General features: G+C 43.5%; 1 protein-coding gene across 3 annotated transcripts in view; it reads right to left on the bottom strand.

Moving 5' to 3' along the window:
• Positions 1-327: 327 nt before the first annotated feature.
• ATP2A2 (ATPase sarcoplasmic/endoplasmic reticulum Ca2+ transporting 2) overlaps positions 328-13,937 on the bottom strand; it is a 45,655-nt gene continuing 32,045 nt past the window's right edge. The window contains exons 10-21 of one of the 3 annotated variants that reach the window (XR_003535189.1): positions 13,424-13,526; positions 12,783-12,914; positions 12,568-12,690; positions 12,181-12,399; positions 11,061-11,396; positions 10,580-10,800; positions 9,355-9,557; positions 9,104-9,189; positions 8,559-8,692; positions 7,455-7,572; positions 5,271-6,822; positions 328-1,414 (exon numbers count right to left, since the gene is read on the bottom strand). Coding sequence is in view for 2 of the 3 variants with exons in the window: in XM_027689473.1 (XP_027545274.1) it covers positions 6,553-6,822; positions 7,455-7,572; positions 8,559-8,692; positions 9,104-9,189; positions 9,355-9,557; positions 10,580-10,800; positions 11,061-11,396; positions 12,181-12,399; positions 12,568-12,690; positions 12,783-12,914; positions 13,424-13,526 (1,945 nt within the window). In the remaining variant the exon portion in view is untranslated. Of the gene's footprint in view, positions 6,823-7,454; positions 7,573-8,558; positions 8,693-9,103; positions 9,190-9,354; positions 9,558-10,579; positions 10,801-11,060; positions 11,397-12,180; positions 12,400-12,567; positions 12,691-12,782; positions 12,915-13,423; positions 13,527-13,937 lie in introns of all 3 variants that reach the window. The other 2 variants (XM_027689474.1, XM_027689473.1) reach the window with 2 other exon arrangements.

Below are 13,937 nucleotides of genomic sequence, written 5' to 3'. Positions count from 1 at the left end.
CAAGTTGCCTCTTATTCCAAACAAAATGTAGTGTTTGGGCTTTGGAGCAGAGCATTACAGGACACTTGGAAAAGCCAGCTTTTACCCTTGAGGTGCTTTAGCCTTGCCTAACTCCTGCACTGTGAGCTCGTGGCAGAACAGCCCCTGGTGTGGGGAAGGGAGTGAGCCCAAAGTGCCAAGCACTCCCAGCAGGATGCTCATGGTGTGGTTTGGAGCAAACACATTTGGTTCATCCTCCTTTTGCCTACAGAAGGGGAAGAGACCAGGAGCTACTTTAGGCTGGGGCAATTTAGAAGATAGAATAGGACAAAAAAAAAAAAAAAGATGTAGTTGGGAAAGAATTGTTTATTTTACGTTTTCTCAGAGGGATTTTACAAACAATGGAGCATTTTAAAAAAACTGAGTGATCAAAGTACTTGACAGTGTCCCTTAAACACACACACAAGCCCCTGGACAGAGGAAATCACACCAGCGAGGAGGTCAATACTGCCGAGGAGCAGCTGCATCTGCATAGTTCTAGGAGGGAAGATTGTGGTGGTGCTAAAAAGTGGCATCCTGGCATTAAAATAAGTAGAGCACGGACCTGCAGGAAACAAAGTGCATCAAATACCACGCCGAGTATGTATTGGAGATTAAATTTATTTACCTGATACAAATGAAACTAGGTGTGATGCTCCTTTTACTGTCAGCATGTCAATAGACAATTGATCTTATTTACAACTTCTAAAGGTCGCACATGCAGCTGTGGGAACTGGCTACGTCGTTGTTGCTTTTTAGATAAATGCATCACGATATTTTGTATTGCACCAACATCTGTCTTACTGCCTTAGATTTAAATAAGTTACATTACAGTGCAAAAGAGGTTGATTTGCACAGATGATAAAAAAATCCAAAGTTATGAAGTGGAGGCTTACGGTTTAACATTCATCTGTAATCGTTTCCATGGATTTATAAATAGGAGAGCATTGTACAGAAGCTGTTGGAGTTGGATGTTTGGATGATACAATACAGAGAGATCCATCTACAACCCAAGGCATGCATTATCTGATATTGTACATTGTATAAACCGACATTTTACATACAGGAAATATGGGAAATTGGCTGACAGCTCCGTGATTCTTGTTCAAGGAAAACCCAACTCTTCTCCATGCAGCACAGAAACCAACCTTCTCTGGAGAGAGTTCCGCCTCGAGAATCTATATTGCACGTTTGTACATCTGTATCATGGAGTCCTAATGGTACCACACATTTCTTCCACAGAGAACACAATGAGTTTTTGTTTTTAGGGAAAGCAAAGAATCTTTACACGATACATGCAGAAGTTTTGGTAGATGTGTTGCTAAAAACACATGCACGCAACAAAACAACCTTACATTTCTGCAAAATTGTTTAGGAAGCGATTACTCCAGTATTGCTGAAAAGGAAAGAAAGAAAAGGCGTCAGTTAATGAAAGGATGAATGCTCAGTTATCATTATACAAGCAAGACTAAGATCAACAGTGACAGAAGAAAGAATGTTAAGTTTGGTAACTGGCTGCTCTGTCGTTGAAGGGACACTCTCAGGTTACTTTGTCCTTAAAGCCCAGACCCTCTGGATTAAAGCTCAGCTCCTCTGAGCAGAGCTCACTTGATCACCAGCAGAGCCAGCGCTTCCTACCAAAGACTGCAGTGAAAAATAATTAAGACATTCAAGTAACTTTTGCCTTTCTCTGCTTGATCAGTGGCAACAGACAAGTCTCACTGATTTGGAATTTTTATTTTCAAGTTTCACCCTACACACGTGGAGCTCAAGGTTTTGAGGGTGTTTTTCTAATCGAGGCATTATTCCAAGTTTGGTCCCCAAAGTGACCTAACAATGTCCCTTTTCCAGGCAGCTTGTTCTGGGAAGCAGTAGGAAAAGCTTTGAAGAAGTCATTACACTACACAGATTAACGTGTAGGCCGAGGGGAGAGTACAAGGTCCTAAAGCTCCCCCTGTACTTCGCCCCCACACCACAGCGCAAGGTCAGCCCTGTGTCTGGGAGAGCCTGGGGTGCTCTGGGGCCCTACAACTCTAGGGAAGCTCTTCCAAACACTGCTTCAACACTGTCAAATTTGGGCTCTCCTGCTAAGATTTGAAAATGCATATTAATGCAATTAAGGATGTAATTAGCAGAGATTAGGGAAACAGTTAATGGTTAGAAGTGCAAAAAAGTAAAACGAGACAGGTGCAAGAGACAGACGACTCTGTATCGGTTTTACCTCCCTTCATCTCAGCAAATCGAACCCTCTTTAGGCTGTTTACCACGAACTGTGGGCAGGAGCTGTGTTCTCTGAACAGAACTGCTGTACTGCATTCTATCAGCAGATTAAAATCTCATTTTCGTACCATTAACCTCCCAACCAGCCTCCCTGCAAACACGAGCCCTGGAGCACTTGGACAGACTGGTGTATGTTTTTCTGCAGCCTCTTTCATCCTCATTTATTTGCAATAACGTTTTGGGAAACCAAGTATGAACTATTTTTATTGCTTGGATGGCAGCAAGAAGGAGCAGCTCGTTGTGTAGCTCATGGACAGCACTTTGGATCATTCATGTGTGAAAGCAGAGGGAGCCCAAGGCACTGCAAAGACAAAAGCTCCTGTCTAAATAACCAGTGTAGGGCTGCAGCTGCCCGAGCATCCTCCTTGCTACAGAACCCTGGATTCAGGAGGAGCTGCTCTTATTCCAAACCCCACTGGGTTCCCAGCACAAGCCAATATCCTTCCTGGTGTTCCCAGCATAAGGCAGCATCAATCACATGATTGATCCTGGTCTTACACACCCCTCTCACACTAGGAAATAAGCAGCAACGTGTGAGGGCACCAAGGAATCCAGAAAACAGCAGAGATGACAAAGCTTGGTGAGATGAGAGCAAAGAGAAACAAAAAATATGAAGTTATTTTCTAAGAATGGAGTGGGAGATCAAGCCTGGGGAACTCTGAGCTATTTCTGCTTGAGGAAGTGCTGCTGTTTGTATGTTCTCAGGAACACAGAAAATAGGAACAGGAAAATAGGAGTTATCTATTGCTACCCCCAGTTACCCTATTTCAACCTGGGGAGGCTTGAGAGGAAATATTTGGGACCAAAGAAATTAAATGAGAATTTCAACTTCAAGATGTTGGCAAGTTAGCCTGTTCTGAAAGGTCCTCCCTTCCCGGCTTCTCCAGATGAAAGGGCTGAGGCTGAAGGATAACAGGATCTATACAACTAAGGTAAATTGAGTTAACACGTTTCCTGCAGTGATTCCAAACCTTGCACTGCAGTTCTGTACTTTTTAGAACAGCAAAGCCATCAGAAAAAGCTGCCTTTTTCTCTCCTACTGCAACTCCCACTGCCTGCTCAGCTCCCAGGGTGGAGCCCAGACCCACAGCACTTCCTCCAGGATCACAAGGTTGTGATTCCAGGGCAGGATGAGCTGCCCAGGAGGAGGCTCATGGTGGGTCTTAATATTTGGCCAATCCAGGCCAGACAAGGCTGGGATTTACAACACTTGGAAAACAGAAGTCCTAAAGCACAGCACAGCTGCCATCAAACCTGAGACCTGCACCTGCTGATCTTGGGGAACTCTACTGCTCCACTTCTGCAGGAAGATTTGGACAAGACTGGGAGAAATAAAATCAGGTAGATGAAGATTGCTTGGGCTCTGTAGGAGCACCTTATAAAAGCTGACTGTTCCTGTAAGCTCAAGAGCCTGTAGGGACAGATCCCACTCCATTTACCCACCACTCATCCAGCTTTCTAGGGCAAACTCAAGGAACACAAGACCCTATCCCAAGTGCCTCCAAGACATGGGCAAGCTCTCAGATGTCTATGGAAATCCAGGACACAAGCAGCAAGATTCATTTTCAACACAGACAGGTGTTGAAGACTGAATTCTACTTATCAAGTCATTTTGCCCTTCACCTTCTTAGAGAAGGAAAAAGGGGCCGAATGGCAGGATCATTTGGCATAAAAGACAGGAACAGGATTTTACAAGAAGCAGGATCACTCATGGTGGCTTTAAAAAGGCCACCAATATGGTGCTCTGGAGGTTCAACAGAACCAGTGCTCAAGGATTCAGTGGCATTCCTGCCCTGGAAAATGTCTGTCAATGACGTTAGGAGGACACAGAACTAACTTGCTAGTATTTGTTTCCAACAAGTAACATACTGGGACATATTATGATCTCAAGGAATCCTGAATCACATTTTTCCATTTCAAGAAACAGGGTCAAGCCTCATGCTGCTCATTTGTTATTGATACAGCAAATGGCCAGTGCAGGCCAGTGGTTTTGTGGAATGCAAAACCTTAGTTTGGCTCTTCCACACTAAAAAAGGGCATTTAAGGGGACTTAAAATGCTCACAGTTCAGCAACACAGCTACTACATCATCAGGTCAGCTCCTCTGAGCCTCTCCAGCACCAACTCAGACAAGTCAAAGTCTCTGTAAACAGAGCACTCACAATGCAGTGGAACTTCTGATAGAGCCTGAGTGTTCTGAGGGGAGAGTCTATATTTGAGAGCTTAAACCAAGAGAATGATGTGTGCTCGCTGGATTCCAGCTGGCACCAACAGGACACAGCCTGGAACTGTCCTGTCCCTGCAGGAGGGATCGCAAAGCTGCCTGAATTTGGTTACTCAGCCTGAGCCAGCACAAGATAACACAGCACCTGCTGCTCTACAGGCACAGTGACCCCAGGACAGGTTTGAGACTGTCCTGTTAAGCTGAGACTGTTCTTTTGCCTTCTCAGATGGCCACTGTACCAATAATGAGCTGCTTTTGCCAGGAGCAGCACCTGCCCTTTGAGCACTGCCGGTACCAGGGATGAGGGAAGGGTGGGAGCCCTTATTTCAGAGCAGGGAAAAGCTTTGGAGTAAACCAGCACCTGACCACGAGTACCAGAGAGTTTTGGACACTAAACATTCACGTTCACAGCTGTCAGGGTCTTAAGTTTGAGATAAAATTAGACAAATCTGTAACTTAAGACCAAAAGCTGTAAGACCTTGGGGCACTAAGGCTCCCAGGTGCTATAAAACAAGACCCTAAAATACACTAAACCAAAAGCAAGTGCTTTGCCTTTGGAATCAGTAATTTGAGCTTCAGACCACAAAACAAGAGTCTAAAGTGGTGATAATAATGTAGCACAGCAGAGTTTGACAAAACACAGCATGGGAATGAAGGAAATTACTATTTATTCTTCAACATGTATACATCATAATGCTATTTTACAGCAAGTCACCACTGGCAGGGTGAAATGGAAGAGAAATACTCACTTTAGTCGATGAAAGTTGGAAGGCATTGGAGAAAAACACCACAGTTAGGACTGTTAATGACTTACACATTGTTGATACAGGACTGAATTTGAAAACATGCTTTAACATTTACCGTAATAATGAAGGTGGTTAGTGCCACATCAAAATAAAAATAGTTCTATACAATATGTTCAATTTGGTCATGTGCTATTTACAGATTTTACAAAAAACACACACGAGCTTGTTACTTCAAGTCAGGCTTACAACAGGCCAGCAGAGTAACCCCATGGATACAACTGAGCATTAGTGCCCTAAGTGTAGGAAATCTAATTTCTACCTATGCAGTGCAAGTAATTTTTCCAGGTCTCATTGCAAATTTTGATCTTAAAGGGGGGGGAAGAGAAAAAAAAAGAAAGGCTCTGATGTGTAAATAAAGTATTAAACCCCAACTTAAACCCTCTTTTGAATTCATATAGATTGTGTTTGTTAAAAAGGCTTTAGATTTAAGGAGACAGAAGTGGCCCTCCCTGTCCCTGCAAAACGGGCAACACTGGCAAAATAAGGTCTTGTTACAATAAAATACAATAAACAAAATAAATAATCTTAAAAAAAACACAACCCTATTTGTGTTGAGAGTATGGAAGAACCCCAGCAGGCTGCAGCTGGAATGGTATTTTCTGCACGAGCAAGATTAGGCATTACCTCATACAGAAACTGGTGTAAACAAGGACAGTCAAGAACCAAGAGTGAGGGAAGAGGGGAACCAAGAAGGAATCCTGACCAAGGGAGCAGGACTCTCTACCCAGTGCAGAAAGTTCTGCTTGTGAATCAAACCTGACTTTATGACAAATTAAGTTTGGATGATCATGCAGAAGACAAACAGTTACATGCTTTTTTAGTTTTAGACAACACACATTCATTCCCTAAAATCTGCTGCCAATTTAGTCTGATAGTGTCCGCTGGCTCAAAACAAATTTACTTTTTTTTTTTTACATGATGAATAGACTATTGAACAGAACACTGTACATGCTTTTCATCTACAAAAAAATATTTGCATAAAATAGTGTTAGTTCTCTGTACATGTCAATGGACACTTTAACTGTGTATAAAAGAGGAATATATTGCCCCCACTGAAGTCAGAAAAAGCAAAAAACCAAAAATCTAGATTATGAAACCTCCATCACCGGCAAATATGTTCATGTGAAAATTCAGCAGAAATAGACAGTTGCTCTAAACAATAAAAAAATTAAGTTAAACTCTTTTTTTTTTTTTCCATTGAATGTAAAACTCGTCACCATGTCAGTCAAGACCAGAACATATCACTAAAGTTAGTGTCTGTGCTGTAAAGCCAGATAACCAAGGGCATAGTAATGAACACAAACGGCCAGGAAACTCCTTCGGTGCATGCTGACAGAGCACAGGGTTTGGTGGCAGGCCTCACACTATCTTTACCAGGTTCCAGGTAGTTACGGGCCACATATTTAAGTGTTTCATCCAGCAGAATGACGGGGAGGGAGATTTTCAACACCATCAGCCACTGAGTCACGTTCAACGGCGTGATCTGGAAGATAATCTGAAAGAAAAGCCGAGTGTTACAGAATCCCAGGATGTGCAGAGTTGGAAGGGACCCACAAGGATCATCGAGTCCAACCCTCAGCCCTGCACAGGCCCGTCCCCAAGAGTCACCCTGTGCCTGAAAGGATCATCCAAACGCTCCCTGAGCTCTGGCAGCCTTGGTGCTGCGCCCACTGCCCTGGGGAGCCTGGTCAGCACCCAACCACCCTCTGGGGAAGAACTTTTTCTAACATCCAACCTAAACCTGCCCTGACAAAACTCCAGGCCATTCCCTGGGTCCTGTCCCTGGTCCACACAGAGCAGAGCTCAGTGCCTGCCCCTCCTCTGCCCCTCACGAGGAAGCTGTAACTGCAATGAGGTCTCCCCTCAGTCTCTTCTCCAGCTGAACACAAGTGCCCTCAGCCGCTCCTCATACAGCCTCCCCTCCAGGCCCTTCCCCATCTTCACTGCCCTCCTCTGGACACTCTCCAATGCCTTAATATCTATCTATCTTTCTTACACTGTGGTGACCAAAGCTGCCACAATATTCCAGGTGCATCTCTTCTCCCCCTCCAGCCCTTGCCTTAAGCCCCACACAGGTTTGTGCTCTACCTCCAAGGTCAGGGGTGGGCGTGAGACACGTGCACTTACTGGCAGTGGTTCCACATAAAGGATAAGGAAGTGGAGGGACATGGACAAGCAAATGGCTCCCACCAGCCAGATGTTCTCCCATGGGGGCATCCTCATCAGGGACTGGTTTTCTGACAGGCTGCAAGAGGAACATGGGACATGTGTGTGTAGGTAACACCGACAAGAAGCTCCATCCAGACAGCACAGCAGCACGGCAAGGCACAGGGATCCCATCAGGGAGGCAGGGAAGATCCCACGATATGGTTTTATATGTATGTTGCAATTTTAAACTACCCTGAAAGTCAGCTTAGAAAAGCAGTCAGTCAGCCTCACATTTAATCCTGAAAGCTCTTGTATGTTCTGCTCATTCTTGATCTGGTCCATTCTTTTCACTGTGACCCCAAAATCCTCTCTGTGGGAAGGGCAAGGGAAGGATGGACATGGAAGCATAAGACAGAATCCACCCCAGTCCACCCAGTTATTCTGAAGTTCACTGAAAGACTGACAGAGGGTCAAGTACTGGCACCTTCTTTAATCCTGCTCTTGATTCCATCTGCATTTAGGCAGAAGAGGCTGAGATCCAGAGCACTGGATGTAGGACCTTACTGTGTAGGACTACCCCAGTACACTTGTATTTGAAGTTTATTTGTTTTTAAATTAACTGACCTCTAAGCTATTTGAAGAAAAATACCCTTGACATTGTGCTATTTAGTGGTTTCCATTTATAATCTAATATTAATTGGCTAAACCCACACTCCCTTAGGGCAGGAAAAACTATTTTCCATATCTTCAGCATTCTTATTTTAGTTCTCCTTGATATCACTTTATACCAACATAGGAGGGATAATCAGATTGATTAAGCTTAGATTAAAAATAATGGAAAATATTTCAGTTGCTTGTGCTTAGTAAAATACCAGAGTGAATTGGCAGCCTTAAAAATATACCTTATGATAAGAGATCTCAAATGTTATCTCAGAGTCATTTTGTTTGCACTACCAGGACTGAGAAAGGAAATGTGACTCATTCTTTGTAAGCTGAGCTGTCCACCAAGAATCAAATTGCACAAAAAGCAGGATTTTGGAGGAGTTACGCAGAGGCTCTGCCTTCCTGCCTGGACACACGAACCTGTTGAGAGCATTGCACATCTCTATGGTGACGAGCACAGACAGAGCCATTGTCATCGGATACGGGGACTCGAAAACCACGCAGTCGACCCCGAAGAAATCTGGATTGTCCTCTTTGCACTGCAGAAAATGGCTCTGGAACAGAACAATGTGAGCTCACTCCCACATCTTGTTAACTTTGAGAATTGTAAAACAGGCAATTAGGCAAAAAAAGCAGTGAGTATTACAGAAAGAGAAGTTTCTACTGTGACTCTCAAACCCAGTGCTTATAAACTTTCGTCCACTTCAGAAAAATCCCCTTTAGGCTTTTACTTACAGGACAACAATTAACCCTTCAAACTGTTAGAAGCTCAGGTATCTGACCCCTGAGCTTTACTATTAAGACTAATTAATCATGATCAAATTTTACAGTAATAGGTCTGAAAATGTCCAATTACATAAATTCCTGCAACCTACCGGTTTTCTACAGTCATTTCAAGCATGAAAGCAGCAGGTAAAGCATGAAAGCTCCCCTCTCCCCCCAAAAATATTAAACTGAGCAAATACCAGCTGGTAAAAGGAAACTCTTGGACCACCATCAGCAGCAATAAACCACCAAGCAGCAGCACCCACTGTGGCAGCACCAACGTAGCCTGGAAGAAAACAAAGTGCTTTTCTCAGCACTGTGAACTGTACACAAAACAAGACCTCACTTGCCACACTTGAACTTCTACCTCAAGACTTCCAGCACTGGAAAAAAAAAGTTGTAATTCATGTCTTAAGAGTTTATTTAAGGGAAAAAAGCCATTAGTACTCACATCCAATAGCCAGGTAACGGAAGAAGAGCCACCCACTGATCAGGGGCTCTTTGGGGTTGCGCGGGGGCTTGTTCATGATGTCGAGGTCGGGAGGGTTAAAGCCCAGAGCAGTGGCAGGGAGACCATCAGTCACAAGGTTTACCCACAGCAGCTGGACAGGGATCAGAGCTTCAGGAAAACCCAGGGCAGCAGTCAAGAAGATGCTATAAAGAAAGCCACCAGTTACAAGCTTATTTATGTAAGTCAGTCCTTTAAGGTTTAAGCCTAAGCCTGCAGCATCACTTCTGTTCTCTCAAACAGAGTTCCCACTTCAGATCACAAGCTGAGTATTCAAAATCAGAAAACTAAAACCATATCCAAGAGCAAACACTTCTAACCACTAAAGCATGTAAGCTTTGAAGCATTGTCTTCTTTTGGTAACTTCAAAAATTGAAGTTTTGGCTTTAGGCTTGTTTTTCCCCACTCTGCTTGTCTGTATAGGTAAATATATACACACACACACATATATGGATAAAGGCTTGCAAGCCACTTTCTAAAAGACATTTTAGCTCAAATGACTAAGCTTCATTTCCCTAGATCACTGCTACTCCCTGCAGAAGTTTAATGAGCATGTAGCTTTCATGGCTCCAAGGCTGTGTGAATAAATAGAACAGAAACAGGGGCTGCAGCAAGAGCCAGATGAAGGATGGCTTTAAAGTTGACAAGAAACAAGGCAAGACAATTGCTGTGTTTTATTCCACTCTGGGAGAAAGTCTGCTTTGATGAAAGGGCTGTGAGGAGATCAATATTGACATTCTGCTACCAGAAATGCATTCTGTGGTGCTAGGTCCCCACTGCTCCTCCCAGAGGAACACCAGACACGTCCCATAACCTGAGGTTAAACAAACATCTAAGCTATGCCTGTGACTAAGTTATCTGAAATTCCAGATCCTGTAATATTTGATTAAGGTTTTTGTTTTCCTGTTCTAGAGAATTATTCCAATCATAGAAATAATTGGAAAACATTACCTACTGAGCTACAATATTCTATGTAACACAGTGTCAACTTCTGTGGCCAGCTACAATTCTTCCCTAAAGACCAGGCCACAAACATACAACTCCCACAATGATCAATCATCTGGAGAACCTGTTCCTCTGGTTTTAGTGAGAAATACTGAAGTAAATAAGCAACAGAAGACTCCACCATCACTGCTCTAGTTCAAAGAAAAAATGGACTTAAACCTACCAAACAACCTCCCCAACGTTGGAGGAGATCAGGTACCGGATGAACTGTTTCATGTTGTTATAAATGGCACGTCCTTCTTCCACAGCAGCGACGATCGTGGAGAAATTGTCATCTGCTAAAACCATTTCAGAGGCAGTTTTAGCCACTGCAGTGCCAGAACCCATAGCAATTCCAATTTCTGCCTTCTTCAGTGCAGGGGCATCATTGACACCATCACCAGTCTAAAACGAGAATTCAGGGTTGAAACAAAAAATTAAATAAATAAGGTGGGGACTTATGTATAGGGCCAGAAAGGAATTTTGCACTGGGTATGGTTTTGGATCCTTAAAAATCACTAAGTGCAGAACTATCCTGAGGCTTTAGAGTTCAAGGAAATGTGGAAACAAGTGTTTTCCAGAATGGGGCATTAGTCTGAAAGGGTCTAATTACGGTTTAAACACAGTGTTTGCCTTTCAAACCAAGGACCAGCTCCATCACTCACCATGGCTGTGATCTCATCAAAAGACTGGAGAAACTCCACGATCTTGGATTTGTGGGAAGGCTCCACCCGAGCAAAGCAGCGGGCGTGGTGACAGGCATCTCTCTGGGCAGCGAGCGAGAGCTCATCGAATTCCCGGCCCGTGAAGGCTTTGGTGGAAACGTCCTCGTCCTCCACAAAGATCCCGATGCGGCGGCAAATGGCCACGGCCGTGCCCTTGTTGTCCCCAGTGATCATGATGACCCTGATGCCAGCCTGTCTGCACAGCTTGATGGATGAAGCTACTTCAATCCTCGGGGGATCCAGCATTCCCACACAGCCCACAAAGGTCAAGTTGGTCTGGAACGAGACACGCCAAGTTTTAGTGCAAGATCCTGGAGATTCCTCATCTGACAGCAGTGAAATCCTTTAGCTTGCACTTTACATCGCTCTCAGTGTAGTGACATCTGTTTTTACTCCTTGTCTACCTTTCCAAACATATTTTGCTTCAAATGCACTAATTTTCTTGGTTAAAACGCGCTCTAGTTGCCAGCCTTGCAAATTCAACCTGCAAGCACTGAGTCTTTCAGTTTTGTAATCAGTGCCAGGAGCAGAGAGCACAAGCCAAAAGCTCTCATGCAACTGTTATTTCCCTCCCTCTAAATACTAGATACAGATTTCATTGGAAAATTACAGAGCAGCAAAGATGATAATCATGGCTTGAGCCCCTGCAGCTGACAGCACATTGCACACAATGGCAGGTATGTTCCATCACAAAATCCCCAAAGAGCTCTTGCAGTTGGGCAATATCAAACTGAAAACCACTAAAGCTGAAACCACAATGCAGTTTTGGGAATATTTTTTAGAGTCAGTCTCTGAGAACAGTTGAAGGAGTTATGATCCTGAGGACCTGTAAGTAAAATATTTCAATTTGCAGCTGGCTTTTTAACTTCTACCAGCCATCAACAGTTTCTTCTAAAACACAAAGTCTCTTCTTAAACTAAGTATTCCCTCCACACATTGTGTCTGACATCAAAAACAGCCAGAAAGAGAAAGTTCTCAGATGTAACTTCCTCAAGGAATAATGAGACATAAGGAGTTCCATTCTCCACTTTGGGAGAGGGAGAAGTGCCACCAATCTTACCTCATAGTTAATGAAATTTGAGGAGTCCTCCAGATTCATCTCCTCCTTTTTGGGAGGATTGTCGTGGGTCGCCAGAGCCAAGCAACGCAGTGTGTCTCTACCAGTTCCCCATTCCCTAATGACAGACATTATTTTCTGCTTAATTCCTGAGGTTAATGGTATTTTAGCATTTCCAATACGGACATGTGTACACCTGTCAATCACACCTTCAGGAGCACCCTGTAGAGGCAAAAAAAAAGAGTTATTTAGCTTAATAAAACCCTTGCTTGCTTATATTACAAAGTCCTTCCTCTATCTTCAAGCTGCAGTTTGTTGTACTATAATTTTTAAGTGTTGTGCTGCTTTGTAGCCATCCGACAGCTCCAGTTTCTCAGGTGAGGAACTGACCTTCACAAACATCTTGCTCATGGACGTGCGGCTCGGTTTGTTGGGTGTGCAGTAGACAGACATGGACTTTCTGTCTCTTGAGAATTCCAGAGTGAATTCTTTCTTCATGAGTTGTTTTATCACCTTAAAAGAAAGACAACAGCATAAAAATGCATGTAGATAACACACACTACAGACCTCTGTCCCAAAACAATCCCAGATCACAGACCACTCACCGAGTTACAAGCGTTGGCACGTTCGATTCTAGAGAGTCCTTTCAGGTCTGTGTCAAACACATTCATCTTCTCCACCAGGCAGGTAAGTGCTGTTTCTGTGGCTTCACCAACCTTCTCATAAACTCCCTTTGCCTTTAGTTAACACAAAGTAAACAAAAACACAAGAGTTTAAACCTCACCTGGAACCTACTGGAGACAGAAGTTCAAGTTTCACAACGGAAAAAAAAAAAAGGCTTAACAAGATTTACTGTGGCTTATGAAACAAGGAGAACTATTTTTAAAGAGCAGCTTTGAAGAGCATGATTTGTAGGAATTTGAAGCCTTTGCTCTCAGGAGCAGCAGAGAAAGATGTCAGTACTTTTCATCAAGCATTTAAGTCATTATGAGATGTAGCAACCCCAAGGCAGAGAGGCAAAGCAAGAAAGCAGCAGGAGATCTCCAAATTACAGATTACACTTGCTGCTGCATTTAGTTTTCTCAGGATTCAACAAACAAGTAGTTTTCAGAATTAATACTTCAGAGGACCTGAATACTCTCCCCACTTGATTAGAAGGGGATTTACCACGGAAAGGCACTACACAGACGAGAACAAACCATTTATCCCCATTCTTGCTCTCCTGTGTTCCAGGATATGTTCTTACCTCATTGTAATCCAAAGAGGAATCATTGCAGAGTGCACAGATCGTTGCAAGTTCCACAAGTCCATCATACTGACTACATTTAATGAGTTTGTCATCTTTGTGCCTTTCCAGAGGAAGAAAAAGGGGAGAATCAAGTTAGTTATTTAGTATGAGCATCTCGCCTTTTCCTCCAGTGACAGTCACACAGCAACGTGGCAAAGAGCTCAGTGAGGAGGCACAGGAAAGGAGGATCAGAGTGTGTGCAGGGCTTGGAGGGGAGTTCCAGAAAGGAGAGGGATATTGTTGGATACCTTAGGAGTTTCTACTGCATATTCTGCACATTTACTGCAACGCATGAAGTGCATGCACTGGGCAGGTCTAAAAGCAGATTTCGCCTCTTTAATTTCTTTAAATTCCATCTGTACATATGTGAACCTCCTAAACCAGTGAAAAGCCAAGTCACTTCACAACACAAATTCCACTAGAACAGAAACACCTTCCTAGCAGTAATACACACTCAGTGATCAGTATCTCA

This window comes from Neopelma chrysocephalum, unplaced genomic scaffold, assembly GCF_003984885.1.
Source record: "Neopelma chrysocephalum unplaced genomic scaffold, ASM398488v2 Primary Assembly neopelma1_77, whole genome shotgun sequence".
Classification (NCBI taxonomy): Eukaryota; Metazoa; Chordata; class Aves; order Passeriformes; family Pipridae; genus Neopelma; species Neopelma chrysocephalum.
This window is presented reverse-complemented; position numbering and strand designations above follow the sequence as displayed.